Below are 25,439 nucleotides of genomic sequence, written 5' to 3' on the forward strand. Positions count from 1 at the left end.
AACGTTCCCACTTAAAATGATCGACTGTGAAATAATGCAAACACTTTATTACGATTGAATTTGGCTAATTGGTGTCTTGGCACCGCCGGCGCTCGTACCTTTAGCCCCGAGGCCGTTCTTTTTTGGCTCCACAGATTCTCGGTGCGCGCCGATGGCCTACTGAACTCCTTTCGGCTGCAGCAGCACAGGTAATAAATCTCCTCCCGCCTCCACCTGCCGCTGTCCTGACAGCGCTGTTTGTTCGGAGCAGGAAACGGAGGATGCACCAGCGGCGGGGCGGGCTGCGGATGAAACGAGTCCGGCGCCGGGGGGCCAATCTCTGCAATCTGAGGCTGCACCGTCGCAGGACACCACACTGGAAAAATGCCCCTCTCAAAACAAGAAAACGAAACTCATTTCAAGGAACTTTTACCTTGAAATAAGTGAAAAAATCTGCCAATAGAAGAAGTGAAAAATGTCTTGGTAAGATTTCTTGAAATAAGATGTTATATTTAGAATATTGAGATGTTAAAATTAGCTGAGAAAACTTATTTTAGACTGCAAGAACTCTAAATCTTACCAAGTCTGTTTGTCTTATTTTAGTCAAAATGTCTCATCTCACTTGATTTAAGATAAATTATCTTATCAAGTGACATTTCAGCAGATGGAGGGACTTGTTTTAAGACAACGCATCTGAAATATCTTGTTAAGTCAAACAATCTTGCAATTATCTTGTTTTGAGTTGAATTTTACAAGAAATTTCTAAATTAGAAAAAAAAAAAGAAATTTCTAAATAAGTTTAACCCTCATGTTGTCCTGCGGGTCAAATTAACCCGTTTAAAGTTTGAGAATGTGGGAAAAAAAATATTTTCACAGTGAAACTTCTGATGTCCACATCACCAAAATCCAGCAAAATTCACTGGATTTTGGTTGATTTTTTTGTGAACATTCTTAAAGAAAATCTTATAGGTTTTACTGATATACATGGAATCACTTTAGATATTTTAAGGTTTTGGTTTTTTTTTGGAAGATTTTTACTCATTTTTTGAAAATATTGATAAGAATTTTCTTGCCAAATTTTGGGGATTTTTTTAAAATAAAACTTTTAAATGAAACTTTTAAGGAATTATTGGAATTTTCTTCCTTTAGGTTTTGCAAATTTTCAGAAATTTGACCTCGTTTGTCCTCATTTACGGCACCAAAAATATTGATTCTTTGTCTGAAAAAAATCCAAAAATTCAACAAAAAATTCCCCAAATGTATAAAAATTTGCAAAATCGTCAGGAAGAAAATTCCTTTAAAGTTTCCCTGAAAAGCTTTATTTAAAAAAAAATCCCCAAATTTGGCAAGAAATAAAAATTAAAAAATAATAATAATCTAAAATTTGTAAATATTTTCAAAAAAAGAATAAAAATCTGTAAAAAATAAATCCTAAAAATATCTAAAGCAATTCCATATATATGAGTAAAACTTCTAATATTTTCTTTAAGAACATTCAGAAAAAAATCAACCAAAATCCAGCGAATTTCGCTGGATTTTGGTTGATTTTTTTCTGAATGTTCTTAAAGAAACATTTCTTTTAACATTTCTTTTGTTCCACCAAAAAAAAAAAAAAATCCCCCAAAATTTTGAAAATGTGGAAGTTTTCACTGTGAAAATATATATATTTTTCCACATTTTTAAACTTTAAAACATGTCAATTTGACTCGCAGGACGACACGAGGGTTAAACCAAGATAAATTCAAGACATTTAAGCTGCGTCGTCTTAAAACAAGTCCCTCCATGTTGCTGAAATGTCTCTTGTTAAGTGAATTTATCTAAAATCAAGTAGGATGAGACATTCTGACCACAAATGAGACGAACAGACTCGGCATGGGTTTTTGCAGTGCAGCAGCGGTGCTACCCAGTCACACGTGAAGTGAAGGAAGGACCCTGCTGCAGACCCAATGCAGCAGCCGAGGAGCCTCCTGGAGCTGCCGTTCATTGGTCCTGTCGCTTCGGTTCTTCAGCCACACAAACCGCTCACTTACTGCTGCCTGTGCATCGCTGTCACTTCTCCACCGTGTCTGCTCGAGTGGAAGAAATAAGACAGGGAAGGGAATATAAAAGAAGAAGAAGAAGAAGGCTGTGGTAGCTGAAACACTGTGGAGTACCTTAATAGATTGGAGAAATAAAACACAAAGCCGTAAATGTTTTTATGGTTCACCAGTCAGCTCTTTTTCTCTCCCTCTCAGTCTGCTTGAGACGCAGTAATGAATTTACTCCATTATAGGCAGAAAGCGAAGGAAAACATGCAAATAGCACACATACAGTCACAGGCGTGCCAGTTTTTGATTTATAGTGAATTTTTATGTCACAAATCATGTCTTCTGGCTGGAAATTAGAAAAACAAGTGGCATAAGGCAGGAAACATTGTGTTTTTGAGCTGCTAATGATGTACTTTATGTTTTTATACACAACTGTTGAAAAGTTTGGGGTCATCCAGACAATTTCATGTTTTCACACTTTTATCCATGTGCTAACATAACTGAACAAGGGTTTTCTAACCATCAATGAGCCTTTCAGCACCATTAGCTAACACAATGTAGCATTAGAACACAGGAGTGATGGTTGCTGGAAATGTTCCTCTGTACCCCTATGGAGATATTCCATTAAAAATCAGCTGTTTACAGATAGAATCGTCATTTACCACATTAACAATGTCTGCACTGGATTTATCATTTATTTATTGTTAGCTTCATTGGGGGGGGGGGGGGAGGGGGGGGGCATTTCTAAGTGACCCCAAACTTTTGAACGGTAGTGTACATTTTTACTAAAACCATCATGTCCAAACTTATTCATTTTCTTCGAAAATGTTGTAGATTTTTAAAAAGATGAAGCTTCTACACACTTTCAAACGTTCCTGGTACTTTCCACCATGTTCTAGAGCGTTCTAACACACTATAAACTGATGCAGTAGTTCTCAGCGCAGACATGTTCATGATGATTTTTAACTATTTGCACGTTTTTTTCTTAACTTTTGATTGAAAATGACACATCCAGAACTATCAATACCCCTTAGGATTGGCGCATTTTTTGAGAAAATGCAACTTGTATCCCATTCCAGATGTTCCCGGTAACGTCCACCATGTTCTAGAGTGTTCTAACACATTATAAACTAAGAACAGATGATGCAGCGGTTCTCTAGTCAGACCATGAAGTCATAGCAGAGTGTTTTTAAGGTCCAGTGTCCACAAGATGAAGCATTTATTTATATCATTTCCAACCAGAAGAACCCTAGTGATTGAATAAAAGCGGACTATAAATTAATAATTTGGCGTGGGGGGGATGATTCATTCTGGGCCTCAAAGAGCTGGAGATGTATGGAGTCACGGGAGTGCCACATCAAAATATAGATAAATAAATAAATAAATAAATGTGAAAATATAAATAAATAAATGTGAAAATATAAAGACAAATAAATAAATAAATAAATGTGGAAATATAAAGAGAAATAAATAAATTAATAAATAAATGTGGAAATATAAAGAGAAATAAATAATAAATAAATGTGGAAATATAAAGAGAAATAAATAAATTAATAAATAAATGTGGAAATATAAAGAGAAATAAATAATAAATAAATGTGGAAATATAAAGAGAAATAAATAATAAATAAATGTGGAAATATAAAGAGAAATAAAGGAAAAAACAGAAAAAGTAAAAGCAAAGCAACATTTTCCTTTTTATTTATTTCTCTTTATATTTCCACATTTATTTATTAATTTATTTCTCTTTATATTTCCACATTGATTTATTAATTTATTTCTCTTTATATTTCCACATTGATTTATTAATTAATTTCTCTTTATATTTCCACATTTATATATTTATTTGTATTTTGATGTGGCACTCATGTGACTCCATACCTACCGTCTTTTAATGACTTGTTTATGTCATTTCTAGGGGAATAAACCTGTTGGTGGAATAAAAACAGATGAAAAATCAGCATTTTGAGTGGGGATGAATAATTAAAGACTCACCTGTAGGCAGAAGTTAAACCATCTGAGACTAAAGTTCATGGCTGAGCCTCTCTTTCATATTTTACACCAGAAATGTTACATTTTGAAACATCTAAACCTGACTTCCATGTAAAATCCCAAAACGACATCGACTTCTTCCATTTCAGGGGTGTTATGTTTTTCTAATCAGCGTATTTTTACCTGTTCTTGTAAGAAGCTGGTCAGCGCTCAGGTCGGATCTCCAGAGACGAGATGTTAGCCTTCCAAAATTCAGACGTTCTCAGATAATATCCAGCACCACCAACAGTCAATAGCGATTAATTACTGAGTGCAGACACTCGACGCCGGTCGATATGCAGCAGACATTTCACTGCCTGTTGGGTAATTGTCTCCCAGATCTCATTAAAAGACGCTGGAATCGGGGGAAGAAGAAGACAGCGAATTCAAAAATCAACTTTACAGCATTAATCTGCTCTCTGAGGAGGGACTTCGCCATCCAAAACACACCAAAAGGCAGTCAGCTTGCATCAATAAATCAGTTTATTTAAAAGAATATGTTACAATTTATTACAGTAAGCGATGTAACCAAACACTGTCTTCCATCTCACCGGGTCTCCGTCCTCCTCTCAGAGCCGAAAAGCTCCACTTTATCAGCTGAACTACCGGAATAAATAACGTACGTGACATTTAGCTTCGGCCGGGACCGGAGAGGGAAGGAAGGAGGGAGGTGAGGCGATCAGACGGCGGCGGAGGATCGACTGCGTCAGACGCGCTTCGGTAAACAGACGAGCTTTCCCGGGAATGCGTTCAGCCTCAACTCATTCAATTAGGCCCACAAAAGGGTTCGCCGAAGCTCATTAATCACCCGAAACGGCCTTTCGTGACCGGCAGCATCGTTATAACAAGCACTATTAGCAGGATGTAAATCCATTTACGCCGGCCACTTGGTTGCAGATAACAAGAATGCTGCTTATTTTCTCATCAGCGGCCGAACACTGCGAGTCGAGGCTGAGCTTCAGCTTCGTACCATCGCTGGCTGACATCATGTTTGCTTCGTAGAAACTCAGAAAACGCTTTGAATGACACTTGAGCTTTGAGCATCACTTTAAGTGATTTTGAATAAATTCTGACGAACATGACACTGATTTTTAATCAACCGTCTCACAATAATAAGAACTTCCGGCGCAATCAAGTCATGCAGATTTGATTAACCCTCCTGTTATCTTCAGGGTCAGTTTTCAAATTTCATTTTTTTTGCTTCATATTTAATGACTTCTCCTAATTTATTGGGGATAGCTGGGTAAACCTAAAATGGATGTGATGATATGTTTTCAGTGTTGAAGGCATTAGTATTCTGGCTTTTAGAAACCATAGAAGAAATATCAAGATTTTACACTGTTTTGTTTTGGATGTTTTGGTCACTATAACAGGCTTCAAAAAGCTTCAGGGCCCTAAACTTTTTGAAGTTATGTTCGCTTTTCCTGGGGTCAAATAGATCCCGAATATAATTCCTGTTACTATTCTTGATAACAGAACTTGTTTTTCATTCCAAATGTTCTACAATATGTACTTCAAAATAATATAAAGCCATTAAAACACTGAAAAAAGATCTCTTTCTTCTCCCTTAGCAAAAGGGCTCCTTAGGTCATTGACAAACAGATCTAAAATAACTGACACATAAACTTGGGGAGCAACAATTAAAGCTGCAAGCAGCGTTGGATGGGTCCTTGGATCCTTGTTGGTCAACAAATCCAAGCATGTCCACCAGGTGGCGGTGCGACCGAGAGTGTATTTCGGCCTATGGCTTTGTTTATGGCAAACTATCAAAACTGTCCACCAGGTGGCGCTATCACTGTGAAAGTCATCGGGGCTGGACTCTGATCACACATGTAAAGTTTCAAGCAGATTGGAGCATGTCAAGTCAGACAGCCCTTCCTGTTTCAAGGCAAAACATCAAGATTTCGTCGGCCACCATTTCCATGCCGTCAGACTTTTGCGGAGTATTTTCACAATTTTTTATCACCCATTCCTGCAGTACATTCTTGCCAAATTTCAGCTCTGTTGGGGTTACTGTGTTTGAGTTTATAGATTTAGAAAATGTGCAAAAATTGCTCCTAAATCTTCCAAAATACGCCACATAATTCAAAATGGCCGACTTCCTGTTAGGTTTATGGCATTTGTGCAAGAGAGTTTGTTGTGAGTCCTGATGTGTTACAGATGTGGGGCTGAATCTTCACAATAATGCAGGTGGTGCTAATAAGCTATTTGGCCACATATGTGTACATTTCCCTTAAAATATCAGAAATTGTTGTCGGACCTGATGCGTGGGGAAATTTTCACACATTTTCAAGTATTTTTAGGGCCTCAAAAATGCATCTTTTTCGCATGAAGAACAAAGTATAAGAAAAAAGCCTTCCAAGAGTTCCTTCCACCGTTGGTGCTCGGACCCTAATTCCCTAATTATAATAATTTTCTGGAGGTTTAAATGACTGGACTCTACCTGACCCCAAGGATAAAAGATGTCAGTAAATTTGAAGGTAATAGGAGAGTTAAACACCCAATACTGCACTGTACAAGAGTAAATATTTAATGCCAGGTTCTAATGATGTAATAAGCTATAATTACTTCCTGTTTTTTGCTTAGTCGTCCGCATTGCATCATTGGTATCGTTTTGTTACTACATTATTCTTAATTAGGACAATAAGCGAGCTCATTTAGGGAGACGTTAATCTGCACTTCATCTGATTGTTTCATTATGTGATCAGAAGCTTTTCCAGACGGAGATCCTGTCTAACCTGAACCGGCAACAGAGATAAACGGCGCTGCACGGGGAGGTCGTTTGAATTACAGGCTTGTTATAAATCCTGGGGGAGCTCTCAGAAACGAATCACAGCGATGGCAGAGGGATGAAGGAAGGAAGAAGACAGAAGGACGGAAGGAGGAGAAGGACCCCTGCTGTCCGATGTGGGTAACACACTCTGAACACAGTCGAACCCTCACCGTCTGATCGCACCAACAAAAGCATGGAGTGTTCAGTTAAAACTAGAAATACGCAAACGGTTTAATGCATGGCTTGAATTTGTCGATGCGGTGCAGATATAAACTAAATTATCAAGATTTAAAAATGAATTTTATTTGATTAAAAGGTTTCTTATGGTTGGAAATGATGCAAACAAGAGATAAAAACAGTAAGACGTTGTTTTGGAGATAGATTTTAACAGTTTAGATGCTTTTTTTAGTCATTTTTAAAAACAAAAACTATATTATAGTGGGAGAGACTGTCTTCTCTTCACCATTTCTTCACCACTTTGTCTCCATTTTTTTTCCAATCATCATCTTGTTGGAAGCTCCCACGCTGCCCGAGGACATCATCTAACATCATATTAGATTGTATTAAACTGCTGAGGGGCTTTTCTGGAGATTTTCTTTCTTCCTGGAAATAAAGAAACTCAAGCAACTGCCTCCATTTTCTGTGTAATTAGTACAAAATGACATGTTTTAGTTGTAGAAACCCTCAGTGGAACCTGTAAAATAATGGAAATGCGTTTTTTTCTGCAGACTGCCGGAGGTGCTCCTCTGTTCTCATGATTTCGTTTCCTTTAGACATGACTTGTAATTAAGCAGTAATTGACTAAAGACCTGTTAGTGGATTAGAACACTGTAGACCAGGGTGTCAAACAAAACCGGCCCTCCAGAGGGTTGAATCTGGCCTGTTGGACGACTGTAAAGAGTAAAAATTACAGAGAAGACATTAACTGCAAATTGTAAATTGGTGAAATTGCAAATTTAAAATAATTTTTTGACAAGTTGTTTTGATCATAAAGTAAAATGCTAGATCGCTCATTGTTCTTTTGTCGTTTTGGGTCTCATTTTTGCAATATTTTGTCTTGTTTTTGTTGTTTTTTTATCGCTTTGTTCCTTTTTTGTTGTTTTTTCGTCATTTTCCCTTGTTTTTGTCACTTTCTAACTTTTTTGTCTAACTTTTTGTCCCTTTTTTGTTTGGTTTTGTGTCGTTCGTTTCATTTTTGTCATTTTGTGTCTCATTTTTGCAATATTTTGTCTTGTTTTTTTTTATCGCTTTGTTCCTTTTTGTCGTTTTTTTCGTCATTTGTGTCCTTGTTTATGTCACTTTATAATTTTTTTTGTCTAACTTTGTCTCTTTTTTCTTTGGTTTCGTGTCGTTTGTCTCATTTTTGTCATTTTGTGTCTCATTTACGTAATATTCTGTCTCGTTTTTGTTTTTTTTGTCCGATTTGTCGTTTCTCTCAAGGCTTGGTCATTCTGTTTCTCATTTTTGTCGTTTTGTATTTCCTTTTTGTCTCGCTTGTGTTGTCTATTGTTTCGTCATTTTTTGTCTCGTTTGTCCAGTTTTGTTGTCACTTTGTAACTTTTTTTGTAAATTTTTTGTCTCTGTTGTTTTGTTTCGAGTCGTTTGTCTCAATTTGTTTCTTGCTTTTGTCATCTTGTGTCTTGTTTTTGTTATTCTGAGTCTCATTTTTGTCAGATTTTGTCCTGTGAACTTTTTCAGAATGTACTTTTTTTGCACTAAAACAAAGGAAACATTTGGAGTTGTGGCTATTTATAGGTTATGCTCTGATTTTACTGGTCACCTGAGACTAAACTGGGCTGAATTAAAATGAATGTGACACCTTTGGCCTACAATAAGCTAGAGATCACCAGGAACATCTGGAAAGAGACAGAAGCTGCGTTTTCTCTAAAATTTAAAACAATTTCAAGGAGTATGAATAATTTTGGACACTAATTTTTAGTAAAAATGTTTAAAAAATCAATTAAAAACTGTTAAAAATTCATCATCAGCACCTAAAACACAAAACCTTACTGTGTTTAGTCACTTGTTTGTGCTGTTTTCAACCAGAAGAAACCTTTCGGTCAGAGAAAAACCCACTGTGGCTGTGAATAATTTGGGGTTTATCTGTTTAGAATGACACTGCAGTCAGTCAGTCAGTTAAAAATGAATATAAAGTAAGCTTATTCCAGTATGATGCCCATTATCTGCTCTTTACATTTTTTCTGCACATTTGGAGGTTGTTAATACTGTTGGATAAAGTGCAAAAATTAAACTCTGATCAAAAAAAATGTGTAAAACAAACGTCTGCTTCCCCTTCCCTCATACGCCACGTTGACTTTTTCAATGCAAACGTAGCGAGAAACCGATGAAAAATCTCCGTTCTGCGACTCGGCTGTGACTTACATTCTTAATGGTCGCTGCTCGCAAAGATTACACGACCAGACACACGGCACAGCGCCGCTCTAATCCCTAAATTGAGAAGCTAAGTGTCTTCCTGCGGTCGGCCCTCGGTGTCGCTGATTACTGTTATCTGCCGTCGCCTTTGTGAGCGCCAACAGCTTTCACTTTAGCTCCGTTAGTCCGCCGGTGATTCCTCATTCACTCCGGCTTTCTTTGTCGACTTCAAAGGGAGGCTCCAAACCTCCTCATTTGCCCGTCACTTTCCACTTCAAGTCCCTGCATTTAAGAAGAAGAAGAAGAAGAAGGCTCCATCGGTCCGTAGACGCCTTCCTGACAGAGCTCGGCCTGATGATGATGATGCGTGTTCTGGTTCGCGAGTCTTTTTTTTTTTTTTTATATTAATGCTTCGGTTTATTCGGATGTGTTGTTCAGCGGATGCTTGTTGGTCTGCATGTCGGCGGTAGCTTCTCATGTAGAGTGTAAAATGACGTCCGTGTGATTAATAGCGGAGTGTTTTTTGGGGGTCCAGGCGGCGTTAAGAGGTGACGATCTCCCTTCCTAGGTGCCCCCATCCCTTCTGTGCCTCAGCAGCTGGAAAATATTCTGCAACAGAAACCAGAATCAGAGCCGAGACACACGAGAGTTCCGCCTGTTTGCACAGGACCAGCATCACCTGGAGACTCGTTGGTCGATTTCTGAGAACTGCAGCTATCGATTAGTTTAGTACTCTTATCGATTATTCTGGCGATTAATCGATTAACCGATGTTGATGTTACAGCATCAAAAGAGGAAGATGATGGAAGTGAGCGCACTGTGCAACAGAAATAACCGTCCTGGTGGAACACGGGGGGAACATCTGCGGTGTATTGTACATATAGAGTATAGTACATGAGTATAGTATAGTATAGTACATGAGTATAGTATAGTATAGAACAGGGGTATTTAACTAAAACTAAAGCCATGGTAACCTACATGTATTTAGTTGGTGATGCAGAAATCTCATAAATCCGTTTTCATGTTTGGTCCATTTAAACTGATAGAACCCAAATCAGAAAACTGATCAGTTTATCCGTATTGATTACATAGAATATTCAATCAGTAACTTTAGTTTCACTTTGATTTGGTTTACATTCAATTATGAGATGGTGTGAGACCTACACGCACTTCAATACAATATCATGGTTGAATAAATGAGGTTTGATAGTTTTATTGTCTGTTATCAATAATCGACTGGATTGATCAGTAAAATTAATACATTAACACACGTTTAACAGTGTTCTACCAGCATTCCAGTCGCTGCTTTCTACCGCCATAAATGTTCATGTTCCTCGTTGTTCTCCATTAAAACAACCTGTTGATTGGTTCGTTTAGTGGAAAATGACCGTTAAACGCTCCTGTTTGAGTTTGAAGCAGAAAGTTTAAAAACCACCTTCATAGCTGTTAACTCTGACTGAGGGTTTAGTTTTTATCGACTCACATAAAGAAAGTGACTGACTGTTGAACTGCCTTCATAGTTCAGCCTAATCTGATAAATGCCGTAAAGACTAGAAAAACTGCACTGGTTAAAATAGAAGCGTCCTGTCAGATTTAAATCCCCTTATAATTTATCGATTATACGTCCTTGAATAGGATGAAGCCTCCATTCAGAGAATTTTGCCTCGAGGATTTTTAGTGATCGAATTACTCTAATAACTCGAGGAATGGTTCCAGTCCTAATAACTGCGGAGGTCGTGTGTGATTTTAATCCCACGTTTTCAGAATAAAATCTTCACCTTCCACATTTCCCCAAACACAGAGGTTCCTGTGATGATTCTACTTCTTTATGAATCTCTGGAACTCAAGGCCATTTCTCAAAAACTCTTTTTTGCAAGGTTTTAGGTCTTCTGCCTCTTACCCACTTCAGAGTTATGAAGGCTGCGTCGGCTATTATAAATGCATTCTGGGTGAAACTTCAGGCGGACCCTCTCAGAGAAAGAGCAATTTCATGTGAAGAGCGAAACTCTCGAAGGACGCGATGGACGAAGCATTCAGCTGGTATTATGTGGCGGCACAAAAACCTACCAGCAGGTTTAAAGTGCAAAATGAAAAGAACAAAATCAACAGAGGCAATTGTTGAATTCTCTGTTGATCCTTGAACTAATGTTCAATGAAGTGCAGTTCTGTCTGAAAACCAAAACGAATCCAAACTTGAAATCATTATATTTCATAAAAATCACTTTTCCTCACGTTTTTGCTTAAAAATTCATCAAAAATAAACAGTTCCTATAAATCTGATTCTGTTAAAAACTAAAAAAATCTGTGTTTTCTGATGCAACGATGAAGTCATCAGTGATTCAGCTGTGACAAAAAGTCACATGACAAAAATTCAGGACGTTCTCGGTTGAACTGCAGGCAGTGTTTACACAGAGTAGACAGGAGATTAGTCCATCCATCTTCTTTTTTTAGTTATTTTTTGGCTTTTTTGACAGGTTGAGAATCAGGAAGTAGAAAGGGTAGAAGACCTGCAGCAAAGCGCCGTGAGGTGGAATCGAACCCAAGCCACTGCGTTGGGGAATCTAGCCCGTTTATGGGTCGCCTGCTCAACCAGTTGAGTTATTTGGGCACCCCATCTATTTCTTTTTTAATGATTTCTGTCATTCTAACTGTGCCATGAAGACATTTCTGAGTTCTCTCTGACTCTACATGACTGTTCTGTTTTTACAGAGGCGCAGGAGTCTAGACTGCAGAGAAAAATGAGCGTCCCGGAAAGAAAAATGCAACAGGAGCAAAGAAAAACACCCAGAAAGGGCTTAAAGTTCTGGAGGTTCAGATGATTTGCCAATACAAATTGAATTTTCACAACCATTTCCATCTTCCGAGATGCACAGTGGATTTGTGGTTAGCACTGTCGCCTTCCAGCTAGAAGATCCCCAGTTCGTGTCTTGGTTTTCCAAAGATCTTTCTACATGGAGTTTGCATGTTCTACCTGTTTTCTTCAGTCCAGAAACATGCTGAGGTTAACTGGTGATTCTAAATTGTCTGTAGGTGTGAATGTGATTGTCTTTCCAGGTGAACCTTCACCTTCAGTCAGCTGGGACAGACTCCAGCCCCCAAACGACCCTAATGAGGATAAAGCGGTGTGTAGATGATGGATGGATGGATAATCAGTCTACAGAGTTTCAATGACATCAGCTTGAGGAGGTCCTGCCACCTTGTGGCTGGATCGCTCTCATATACAAGAGGTCCACAGACAGCCTCTTTGATGGAAGCCAGTTTCCATTTACTGTTTTATTTTCACTGCTGCAGCCGTCCAGCGCTCAATGTTCATAGAAATTACTTATTGCTTTGGATCATGAGCATATCAAGTTTAATATCTCACCTTAAACAGTGGCTGAAAGTGAACCAATCCTGTGACCATTGACCTATAACTTCTTTGTGTACACTTTGTAATGTCCTCTTATTGTGATCTACTGACCTTTTACTGTGATCTACTGACCTTTTACTGTGATCGACTGACCTTTTACTGGGATCTAATGACCTTTTACTGGGATCTAATGACCTTTTACTGGGATCTACTGACCTTTTACTGGGATCTACTGACCTTTTACTGGGATCTACTGACCTTTTACTGTGATCTACTGACCTTTTACTGGGATCTAATGACCTTTTACTGCGATCTACTGACCTTTTACTGCGATCTACTGACCTTTTACTGGGATCTAATGACCTTTTACTGGGATCTAATGACCTTTTACTGTGATCTACTGACCTTTTACTGGGATCTACTGACCTTTTACTGCGATCTACTGACCTTTTACTGGGATCTACTGACCTTTTATTGTGATCTACTGACCTTTTACTGGGATCTACTGACCTTTTACTGCGATCTACTGAACTTTTACGGCGATCTACTGACCTTTTACTGCGATCTAATATTAATGACCTTTTACTGTGCTCTACTGACCTTTAATTGTGATCTACTTACCTTTTACTGTGATCTACTGACCTTTTACTGTGATCTACTGACCTTTTACTGTGATCTACTGACCTTTTACTGTGATCTAATGACCTTTTACTGTGATCTACTGACCTTTAATTGTGATCTACTGACCTTTTACTGTGATCTACTGACCTTTTACTGCGATCTAATGACCTTTAATTGTGATCTACTTACCTTTTACTGTGATCTACTGACCTTTTACTGTGATCTACTGACCTTTTACTGCGATCTAATGACCTTTTACTGTGATCTACTGACCTTTTACTGCGATCTAATGACCTTTTATTGTGACCTGTTGTCTGTTTTTTCACTTTGAAGATTTATATCATTCTGACTTTTTTATCAGTACACAGAAGACATTTCTGAGTTCTGTCTCCTTCTTCATGCTTGTTCTGTTTCTATCGACCTGCAGGATTTTATATTGCGGTGAAAATGAGGCGCCAGTGAGGGAAATGCCCCCAAACCGCTCACAGAGTTCATATATTTGGGATAAAGTCAGGCAATTTGAGTGAAAGAGAGACTTCTCCCGCGTAAAACCGCCACATGAGACACAGACCTACGGGGGTAATATCTAAATCACACCAGGTCCTCAAGTAACACTGGTCCTGTGCGAATAAAAACAGAGAAATCCACCCAGACTGCTGCATTAGTGGATCATAGACTGGACAGAGGCAGGCAGAGCCTTACCTTGCCACACATACCATCTTTACTGCAGTTCTTATTGTCCTTGTCTGTCGCCTCCTCTTCCACCTGCAAACACACAGAAGCTCTAAGTACATAAAAACTTCTTCTTTAGGCTGATTAGTCTGTAAAGACGTAAACTTTCTTACCTCCTTCCTCCACTTCAGCTCGCAGAAGACTCTCTCAAAGCACTCATGCATGTAGTTAAACTGAACAAGAGAAAAGAGATTTAGACTCATGCTGATGATGCGTTTCCTTTAAAAGAAAGAAACTGAAGCTCAAACAGCTCTCATGTAGCAGGCTGTTAATGTAAGGCTTTAGCTAGCAGCTGGTTAGCTTAGCATGAATACTTAAAACAATCACAAAATGCACCAAACATTTGAATTGATTGCCTTTTGTATTTTTGTTGACATAAGAAACAGTTTTGTCCTATAACAGTCAGAGATGACATTTTTCTGCATTGAGTTCCTTTATTTTTAATATTACAGTATATTTCTCTGTTTATTCTCACATATTTTTACTTAACATGTATTATAGTGCAGTTTTAGTACTTTTTAAAGTCCTTATAAACGCCCATCTCTGTCAGTTAAGTTAAAAAAAAAGAACATTTAATGGGTCCACATATAATTGAGGGACTTTCTATCTTGCATAAATATTTATTAAAACTTAAAAAAAAACAACTGATGTTTTTTATGTTCATGATGATCACATCTTTACAAATTCCATAATTATTCATTATGGAAAGAATCACTTATTTGTAAAATATAACTGGGTATCCCTAAAATGTCAACTAAATAACTGTCTGATATAAATGAAAATAATGGAAGCTGTCATTGTTGCCCAAATTTTTTCATAGAACAAGTTCATCTGTGGAGTTATAATTGCGTTATTGCACAGAAAAGTAGTTCTACTAACAGATTAACTGTCAATCATTTTAATTAATCACCAGCTAATTTAATAAGCAATGAAGAAAAGTCTAAATTCTGTGAGTGCGGCTCCTTAAATGTGAATATTTTCTGGTTTCTTGCCTCTTCTGTGACAGTAAACCGAACACCTTCATCATTTTCTGACATTTTATTGATCAGAAACCGCTGATGAAATGAAGAAACGAGCGCTGGTTGCTGCTCTACTCACATAAGGTGTGAATATCTTGACCCAGCGTGGCTTCTTCTCCCCTCGTGCATATTCAAAGCAGAAGGCCATGCCCTCTTCGTCGGTGTCCCACCGCTGCATCTCCCCCCAGTCGAACGCGATCACCTGGTTCTGGAGCAGCGAACACAACGCTTTTAATACACTCTCTCCTCTGTACCTGCAGCAGACGTACGAGGAAGCTGACGGACGGCGTTTTTCTCTTGCCTCCAGCGTGCCCTCCTCGGTGCAGGCGTGCAGCTTGAAGTGGTGGATGCTGATGGCGGTGATGACGTGGCCTTTACGCCGCGAGTCGCAGGAGCAGTGAGGGAAGATGATCTCGTTGTAGCCTTCGCATCCTCTCAGCAGACTCAGGTACTGAAGGAGACGAGACGATGCTAATTAGGGCTGGGACTTTAACGCGTTAATTTCGATTAATTAATTACTTACAGCAGAAAATAACTCGCTAAATAAGTTAACGCATTTAATCGCAGCTGTCTCAGTTGGAATTTAAACTTTTTGAACGTCTTTGAACTACTTATGCTTTTGTTATAGCCATGCAGTGGAAAAAAACAACTAAAACCAGGCTTTAAATCATCAAAATTAATTTTTTCTATATGACCAATTTTAAAATTTTAAATTATAAACACGTATGTCCATTCATTGATTCAACTGTCACCCACAATTTGATTTCATTTGAAAAACTTTACTTATTGTGTCAAAAACTACTATTTGACGGTGTGATTAATTACGATTAATTAATTAAAAAGCCTGTAATTAATTAGATTAATATTTATTTAATTGCTTCCACCACAAATTTTAATATCAACCGTTTCTATAAACCTGATTTAGTTAAAAAAAGTAAAATTCTGCCCTCTTGAGAAGCAACGAGAAAAATTCAAGGACTTTTCAGTTGAGAGCATGAAGCAAATTTAAAACGCAAGGAGTAAAAATCTAAACTAGAAAAGCACTCGGAGAGCGCATACCTCCGCCATCCCGTTTGTCTGTCTGTCCATCTGTGTGTCCGTGTGTGTGTGTCTGTCTGTTTGTCTGTTAGCAGCATAACTCAAAAAGTCATGGACGGATTTTCACCAAATTTTTACAGGATGTCCGGAAGAGCACGAGTAAGAATCGATTAGATTTTGGAGGTGATCCGAATCACCGTCTGGATCCAGGAATTTTTTGAAGGTCGAAGGACAATTGAGAAATGGCCGCTAGGCTCTTCCGGACATTCTGTAAAAATTTGGTGAAAATCCGTCCATGACTTTTCGAGTTATGCTGTTAACAGACAAACAGACAGACACACACACACACACACACACACAGACGGACAGACAGACAGACAAACTCCGGTGATTACATAACCTCCTGGTGGAGGTAATAAGTAGAGCTACCGTTTTTCTCAATAATGGTAACGCTCAAGTTTTTATTTATTTTAATACAAATACACAAACTAAGAAAGAACAATCCTAATTTTCCCCCTTGTTCCCTTCCAACATTGCCATTTCCAGTCCTGCATTCTTTCCATTTTGTCCATTTTTTGTCCATTTGTGCTTCCTGTAGTCTCAGTTTGTGAGTTAGTTTGTCAATTATGTAGATTTCCTCAATAATTTTCAACCATTGGTCCATTGTTGGTGGTCCCGATTTCCCCCAGTTTCTCGTTACGGCTTGCTAGCGGTATTTTGACTAAATATCTGTCATTTCCCATCAAACTCCCTTCAGAAAAATTATAAAGATAAAGTACACTGCAACTCAAAGGGATCTAATAACCCATCATTTGTTGTAGATTTTTACAAACAGTCAAGTTCTCCACATTCTCCCCAACATTCCTGATGTCGGTTTCACAGTTTATTTTTAATCTTTGGTGTAATAAACCACATTTTTCCCGGAGAACTCCCTAGTGGATGTGTGACGACTCTTCCACATGTTAAGCCAACAATCAACTGTAATTTCAATATAAAGTTTCTTCTCCTAATTATGTTTTATATAATTAGTTGTATGTTCATCATGCAAATGTAGTGCCTGATATATTGCTGAAATTATTCTGGTACTACTTTCCTTGGAAAAGTTGATGTGTTGGATCACACTGTTCATTTTTCTGGAGGGATCCACCCTGACTTCTTCCTTTCAAGTTCTGGAAACTCTCCAGCTGCCATTTATTTTCAAAAACACGCTCAACTGTCATCCCTTTTGCTGCCGATTGTTTAAAACCTTGGTTGTCCTGTACTGGGCCGGCGTTGCTGTCATAAATAACCCATTTTAAAGTTTTGGTTTGTTAAACATTTGTAGGATTTTAATATTCTAAGTCTAGTGTATGCCCTGCTATTGTGTCCATGTTTTTCCTGAGGTTTCTCTGGAAAAATTAAAACCAAATAAATTCAACTTTTGTTCTGTTTTTTTATTATTCATGGCATTCTAACTGTGTCAGACATCCTGCAGTTTTCTCTACTTTTTCTCTAGCTGTGGTTGTGCTGTTTCAATAGAGGTGCAGGACTTTTATTTTGCAGTAAAAATGTGATAAAAAAAAATGTGACATTAGTGAAAAAAAGAAAGAAGCAACCAGAAACTGGGTTAAGAGCGAAACTCAAAAATAAACTTCCACTTTAGCAGAATAAAATACAAAAATAGGGCTTATTGTTTAGGTAAATAATGCCACTCCAAAATAAATCTGAGCATCTATTTAACCTGCTAACAAAGTAAAAAAGGTTAGTATGTATGTTAAATTATAAAGTTAGACCCTCCAGAAAAACGCAGGCTAAAATCCTTGATTATGCGAATAAATATGCGGGGCTTTTATGCCATTTTATGTGGGGAAATTGCGGAAAGTTGCAAAGTATGCGAATAGTTGTGAAATATGCAAAAATATGCGTGATTCACCTGCCGTCTGGCTGCGGAGGGATGTGTCCTCTAATCAGACACTGGACTGCTGCGGGGTTACTGGACTGACAGCCTGTGCTTTGGGAGGGGGAGAAGCTCACAGCAGCACCTGCTGCTTGTTGAGGACAGTAACTGCAGAATGAGCTGAGTTTTCCTGTCAGTCTCCAAAACGGCAGAAAAAGTCACTAGATTTGTGGCGAGTCGCTTTTGACAAAAAAAGTCGCTAGGACGCTTTGGAAAGTCGCTAGATTTAGCAAGAAAGTCGCTAAGTTGGCAACACTGGCGCCGCGCTCCGCATCAGCTCGTGCTTCTAGTGTGTGTGTGAATGAACTGATGACGTCAGGCCGGGCGTCACATAAAAACTCACAACTCCATTTATATCGGTTATAGTTTTCTCATTTTACGCGGAAATTGTGAAATCAAGTGGGACCAGGTGTAAACTAACCGTGACGTCACCCGTTGGTTTCAGCAGCGAGAAAATGAAGCCCGGATTTTGCTACTTCCTGGTCGCCGTTTTGGATTTTTTGGAGCCAGTGACATAAAAAGCGTCATCAAACAGACTGGACCGGAGAGCAACTAGGGGCAGGATTGGCTGAGGACTCTCTTATCCCGCCCACATTTTACCGCAGAGGCTTCTGTTGCTGTCTATCAAGTATAGCCACGCCCCCTGGCTCCGCCAACTTTAACGATTTATTTAAAATTCAGTACTGATTTATTTTAAGATCGGCCACCTGATCTCTCATTTTGACCATGAAAACTAACGGGGAAAAAAATCCTGAGCTGTAGAACATCAGTCTATCAAATTTTATTTTTTCCAAAAATGAATTGGGGTCTTTGGAGAAAAAGCTTTTTGGAGCCAACCCTAGTGGACGGCGTGATATTGCAAGTTTTTGACACTTTCGGGTGGGCTTCATTTTTGGAGCCAGATGCTACGTCCATCTTTATATACAGTCTATGAGCGGGACCCACATATTTCTCTTTCTTTTTCGTGGAAATGTGAGATTCTTGCAGGAACTATGTGCTGTTTTGTGGGGATTATGCGGCCTTTTGGGAAATAATTGACCCCCGCATAATCAGCAGCATTTTGGTGATTAATGCGGGAATTCATGCGATCGCATAATCGCGTTTTTCTGGAGGGTCTATAAAGTGGAGCACAGAGCAGCGACGGCAACTCCTTTTCTCCTAATTTAGTAGTGAAACAAATTAAAAATGTAGCAGCATGGAGAGTCACATATTTTTATTTTTTTTTTACATTTTTGACAACACATGTGGAAAGAATGTGTTGAATCCAAGTTTTTGCAGTTTTTGTAAAAATAAAAAAACCAAAGAAATTCAACTCATTATAGTTGTGTCATTCTGCACCAAAGACGTTTCTGAGTTCTAAATGAGAGGAAAAACAGTGAGGAAAAAATGTAAGTTTGTTTCTATGAACCTGATTCTGTCAGAAAAAAAATTTAAAACTAAAAAATTCTGCCCTCTTTGACACGACTGAGAAGCCACGACTGACTCGGCTGCCACCGACGGTCACACGACAAAAATTCAAGGACTTTTCGGTTGAACTGCAGGCAGTGTTTAGACACAGCAGAGAGAAGACGAGTACGGAAACAAATTAAAATGTAATTTCATGTGGAGCCACAATTTTTCTCCAGCATCAACAACACATGCAGACAATTTTTTGTGAAGTAAATAACTCAAAAAAAATCCAACGTTTGTATCCCGTTTTGGGGAATTTATGCCATTATAGAGAAGACATTTCAGAGTTCTGATATGTAATATATTCAGATATAATGACAGGAAATCATGCTCCATCGTTTTCTGACATTTTCACTTCTCAGAGACGGAGGACAAAGGAGACGAGATGCTTTTAATATTTAACAGTGAAGCAGACAGACGTGGTCGCAGAGAGTCGCTGAGGTAATTATGTGAAGCCCGGATGATTTAAAGTTACAGCGGGGTCATTTACCTGCGGCTGTAGTCGTAAGAAAATGTCATTTATTTATGTTTTCACACATTCACTTTCTCCAAGCGCATGTTCTTCACGCTCCAGACTGAATGATTCACACTCTGAGGCTGAGCAATTAATTGATTTCAGTTGGAAACAGCTGACGTCTGATGCAGGATTTAAATCGCAGTGCGAGTGGTTTTACTAAGCCACGCCATAATCTAATGCGGCTCGTCACAATCGATTTTAAATCTGTTACACGCTGAAGGTCCAACTGAGGCTTGATTTTTAAAAATATATATCACAGATCCAACCGCAAAGTCTGTCAGAAAACCAAGTCAAGAGTGTGAAAACTTTAGCAAAACTTCCTCAAATTCTCAGGCCACGGCTTCAGAAGCAGAGTGAAGCACAAATCAAGATGCTTTTAAACCTTTTTCCATCTGCAGCTGATTATCGGGTTCGATGTTTGTTTCTCGATAGAATAAATTCACAAATAAAAGAATAAATCTAAACATGCGCTTTTACTACAAAATGAAAAAATAAGCATTGAAAGTTCTCTTCAAAATAAAATCAAACACAAATCTGCTCGTGTTTTAACCAAGTTTTGTGTTGGAGTTTGTGTCATTTTCAATTTCTGACATCAACGTTTCCATTTTTTCTTTAAAAACACATCAGCAGTGTGCTGCGTTTTGCTTCTGTGAGCGATAAACTCACCATGGACGTCTTCTTCTGCTCTGCCAGCTTCTGCAGCTGATAAGATTTCTGCTCGGCTTTGATGAAGCCTTTTTTCACGTCGTCCACGGCCTGGAAAGAAACCAGACAGGAGGCAGAGCTAACACGAAAATAACTACAGAAACACAGCACACAACTTTAAGAGCAATTTCTGCTCGACCGTCTCCGATTTGTCAGATTTTTGTTAGCATAAAATATGGATATTTCAAAAGATATCTGTGAAATTACACTTTGGTATAATAAACACTTCATAGGAGAATAAGAATATTTTTTAAAAAGTCTGTCAACTCACTTTAAGCACATTTATTTGCAGAACAAAACTTGAGGCCGCTTGAACGACTTTTATCAGAGCAACTATTAAAGATCAAAGCCTCCAATTTCTGAAAATTGTGAAAGTTTAAAAAATATGCCTATATTTTAAAAAAATGTTCTTGTTATATTTGGAACCCCAGAACAGTGTTCTCCTCGGATCAGACCGTCTTTGTTCTCTGATCTTTGTTTTAAATCGTGTAACCGGCTCAATTAGTCATGAAAGTTCAACAAAAAATAGATTTTTTTTGTCATTTTGGTAACCAATTATTTAGGGCTGGACCCAAATATCTAAATATAATGTCTTATATTATATACCTGTTTTATGTAGCTTTAAAAACTGCCCATTAACCCACGTTCAGCAGGTTTCTTCTCACATTAAAATAAGTCTGAATAACAACACTACACTGATACTTCTAATCGTGTCATTAATTCAGAATCTGTCATATTGGACAGTAGCTCAAATAATCTGTGATTATGGCTGAGCTGAAATATGAAAAAAAAACAGATTTCATCTCATTTTTGGCAACTTTAAAACCTCACAGACAAGTTCTGAGTAAATTAGGGCAAGTTTTGTGTCATTTTATTTACAAATTTAATGTCAGTTTGGACCCTTAGCTTTGAAAAGGACAAGAAACACAATATTTTATATCTGATTTGCCCGATTTGTGTCATAAAATATGGATATTTATGAAGATATTTTTGAAAAGCAATTTGTTTTACATTTTTTTCTGTCTTTCGTTAAAATCTGAGTCTGCTTGAACAACAATATCTGAGGAACTATTAGAGATAAAACCTTGAATTTTCACTTTTATTTCTCATTCTGTCAATGATTCAGAATCTGTAATATTATCTGACCAGAAGACCAAATAACCTCTAAGTTACGGATGAGTTGAAGCATTTTTTAAAAATTGAAGTCGTCATAAAAAAGCTCCATCTTTGAGCTCAAATTAGCAAAAAAAAAAATTCATATTCACAGTGAACTAGTGATATTTTGTGAACCACATGTAGCTGCAGGTCACAATAATACTAAATAATACACACAGAATACTTTAATATGAAATACGTGTAAGGCTGACCTGAATAGAAATGTCTGGGCTCCGGATATTCAGCCCCAATTAATGACGAATATCCAAAATAACAGTGGTAGCTCTATGTACCTGAAATTAATACTGGGATGCCGCCGTAACGAGCGAATAAGATACCATTTTAAATATCCAGATTTTGCAATCAAAAAGCTTTAAGCATACCAGAGAATCATGCGGTTTGCACAAACCTGGTGAAAGAAGTAGCTGACGGCGAGCTGGTTGTCGTTGAGCAGAATCTCTTCTTCTGTGGTGAAGAGCCACTTGCGCAGAGTGAGGCAGGTTCCCGGGATGGCTGAGGTATAATTCTGTACATAGAGTTTGTGGGGGAATTCGTTGGGGGCCAGTTTGCGCACTGGAGGGACAAGAAAAGAAAAAAGCGAATCAATAGATGGTCGACCTCGAGAGCTGCTCGCACGGCTGCTTGTTCACTTCTATTTTGACATTTCGGTTTCTGATTTAAGAGCCTGATTAAGATGTAAAAATGGCCAAAAACAAAGCAGCAAACTTACGAAAAAGACTGAAAACTACACAAAACAAGGTGTAAAACAACAGAGATATGCTACAGCGACTACAAAGCTAAAGAGACAATACATAGATTCAGTTTAAGTTTCTAAAGTAGGGCCCTATGATTTCCGCGGAAACCACGGAATCACGGAGGGAATCACGGAATTCGGCGTTAAAAACGGAATCTATGTTTAAACGCGGAATTTGACGTAATTTCACTACAATGCTGTTTTCATGTGGAACAGGAATGTAAGTCTGGGGAAAACGGCACAGAGGGAAGCAAATCTGGGTGACACAGCAAGTCCCTTCCAAAGACTGAGCCCCTCCCCCTTCAAAACATTGTAAGCATGGCGAAGCGGCTCCCAGTGGCTCCGTCTTCTTCGGCGAAAAAACTGCGAAACTTGACGCTAACCCCCCAGTACAGAGCCGAGCAGTTCCCGAACGACTTTTGTGCGTCAGGTGAACAGTTGCTTTGCAGATTTTGTCAACATTCCATTGACTGGAAACGTAAAAATACGTGCAGTGACCACATACTGTCCAAAAGTCATGTGAGAAACAAGGAAAAGTTCAATAGTAATGCCAGCAAGACCAAGTCCCTACAAACGTGCATTACTGCTTCTACATTCAAGTCATTGGACTCAAGAAAAGAGTTTATTGAAGATTCTGTGGCTATGTGTGCGGAGGCTGACATCCCCTTGGAAAAGATGACAAAACTGCGTCTGTTTCTATTGAAGCACTGCAAACAGGGAGGAGCCCTTTCAAATGTTTCGTTGCTGTTTTATAACAAGTCAACAAATTTTTTTTGTTCTTGCTGCTTGTTTTTGATGCACTTTAATTTTGCCATATTGAGGGAATGTGTTGTCTGTCACCTCAATTAATGTAAGTTAATTTCTATTTAATTTGTGTATATTTTAGTCATTTACATTAAGAACACACTGTTTTTGGTCGTGAAATAAGAGTAAAATAGAATTAAAATGGAAAAAATGGAATTTCCAAAAATTAAAATGGAAAAAACGGAATTTGGGGAAAAAACATAACGGATTTTATAGGGCCCTACTAAAGTCCAAAAACTTTGGCAAGCGGCTGATTTATCGGTATTAAAGCAGTAAACAGATCCATATGAAGTTGAAATGTCAGCGATATAACTTTAAATGCCTTCAATTTAATTAAAGACATTTAAGTAAACAGCATTGATGATTTTTCTATTCATACGAGAGACTTTGAAGGGCAAAAGAAAGTAACAGCGTATAACATTTTAACCTGCAGCTACTAAAAAAACCCACAGATGACTTTAATTACATCAATGAGGGGTAAAAATTGCTTAACTTCCAATTTAAACTGCCTAAAAGAAGCGCGTTTGAACTTTCTGACCGACGTTTCTCAACAAGTCTCCCTCGGTTGTTTACCGTCTGACAGAGCAGCGGTTCAGGGAGAATAAATTCGCTGCTGAAGAGATTTACTGCTGCGTTTAAAAACAAAAAACAAACTCTGACACATCCTTGTAACACACCGAGTCACTTTGAAAAAAGCTCTTTGTTCTCAGACACAAAACCCGAAAACATTCATGTTGTAAATTCAGTGAAAATCACGGCAGCTGAGGAGTCACGTAGCGTCTCTTTCTGCTGCCGCTGAGCTGTACGAGTCTGGAAAAAACACTGGGAGATTTCTCTAGATAAGCTGAATTAAACCACATTTGGAAAGAATGATTTATTCTAGAAGGATGAGGACGACGTTAAAGGGGAGTACATGTGCAGAGAAACAAAAACAAGCTGAGAAATGTAGTTTGGAACCTTCCTTATTTGGCGTAACTCTGGCAAAAACATCCAAAATAGTGTTTTTGTTTTAAATGGTATTCAGTTCTGGCTTTGAACTCGTCACACGGAGCTCTGTGCTGCTGATTTAAATTGCGAAATTAGTGAGTTGTGTTGTTTTTGGCAAACATGCTGAAATATTTCCACAGAAATGATTTATTCTTGCACCCGAATCTTCCTTTTCCTCGCTCGTTTTCTTCTCTTTTCAGTCTTGTTGTTGCAGTAAACAGTGCTCAATCAGAGTTTTTGTGTAGAAAAATTACAGAAAACGAAAACCGAGTGGATTCTAGAAAACCCACACATTCCAAAAAAGTCTAAAATGTCAAAAGTAAAGACAACAAATCAGTATTAAGGACGATAAATTCACTCGTCCAACCCTGCAGACATCAGATGTAGAGCAGCAATGGCAAGAACAGCGTTTGTGAAAATGAAAAAGGTAGTGACAAAAAAGAAGAAAACTGGCCTCCGTATGAGGACTGTCAGCTGCTACATCCTACCAGTTCTGATGTGAATCTTGGAACGGAAATGATAAAACTACTGCAGCAGAGATGTGGTTTTACAGCTACGCGTATCTCACACGGACAGAATAAGCAATGAAGACGTTTTAAAACGACTAAACTCTAGGGCTGGACCCGAATATCTCGAATATCCGAATATTCGTTCACGGTATCCGGATATTAATCTTGGTATCCGAATATTCGGCTCGGCCCTACTAAACACAAACGATACGCTCTTGGACAAAATTAGCAACATTTCAAGGACACATCATGAAGAAAAAGTCCCTGAAATATACCGTCACAACTGGAGAAATGAACGTAAAGAGAAGACGATGAAGATGACGCATCGATGTTATGGCTACACGTGGAATGATCAACATCACAATTCAGGAAGCAAAAAGATCGGGTTAGATGGAGAGGCATGCTGAACGACTCTTGATTGATTAACCCTACCGATGCATTGCTAATAGAGAACATGGTATTATCTTCACAGAACCCTTATAATCTGAGATACGAGGGTTTTCAAGGACATAAGGAAGAGCAGAATCATTCTTGCGTTCTTTCGTAAAATACGGACACGGAACATCACTCCACTGCGTTCCATGGTGTAGTAAAAAAACCTGTTTCATGACGTGTTTGGGCGAATTTCTTTAAAAAAAATAAACAAACAGTGTGGAAATATGAGCAGACTTCCTGATGTAC

General features: G+C 38.3%; 1 protein-coding gene and 1 long non-coding RNA gene across 3 annotated transcripts in view; both read right to left on the reverse strand.

Annotated features, from left to right (window-relative positions):
- Positions 1-4,502: 4,502 nt before the first annotated feature.
- snx27b (sorting nexin 27b) overlaps positions 4,503-25,439 on the reverse strand; it is a 30,076-nt gene continuing 9,139 nt past the window's right edge. The window contains exons 7-13 of one of the 2 annotated variants that reach the window (XM_051956933.1): positions 22,114-22,277; positions 20,511-20,600; positions 15,206-15,355; positions 14,984-15,112; positions 13,999-14,058; positions 13,870-13,918; positions 4,503-9,792 (exon numbers count right to left, since the gene is read on the reverse strand). In XM_051956933.1, coding sequence (XP_051812893.1) covers positions 9,725-9,792; positions 13,870-13,918; positions 13,999-14,058; positions 14,984-15,112; positions 15,206-15,355; positions 20,511-20,600; positions 22,114-22,277 — 710 coding nt within the window. In that variant the 3' untranslated portion in view covers positions 4,503-9,724. Of the gene's footprint in view, positions 9,793-13,855; positions 13,919-13,998; positions 14,059-14,983; positions 15,113-15,205; positions 15,356-20,510; positions 20,601-22,113; positions 22,278-25,439 lie in introns of both variants that reach the window. The other variant, XM_022199469.2, reaches the window with a different exon arrangement.
- Positions 12,519-13,849, reverse strand: LOC127536471 (uncharacterized). Its single transcript, XR_007945464.1, has 2 exons — positions 13,322-13,849; positions 12,519-13,258 (listed from the first exon to the last, which is right to left on the reverse strand). It is a non-coding gene; the product is annotated as an uncharacterized LOC127536471 (long non-coding RNA).

Source organism: Acanthochromis polyacanthus, chromosome 12 (assembly GCF_021347895.1).
Source record: "Acanthochromis polyacanthus isolate Apoly-LR-REF ecotype Palm Island chromosome 12, KAUST_Apoly_ChrSc, whole genome shotgun sequence".
In the NCBI taxonomy this organism is placed as follows: domain Eukaryota; kingdom Metazoa; phylum Chordata; class Actinopteri; family Pomacentridae; genus Acanthochromis; species Acanthochromis polyacanthus.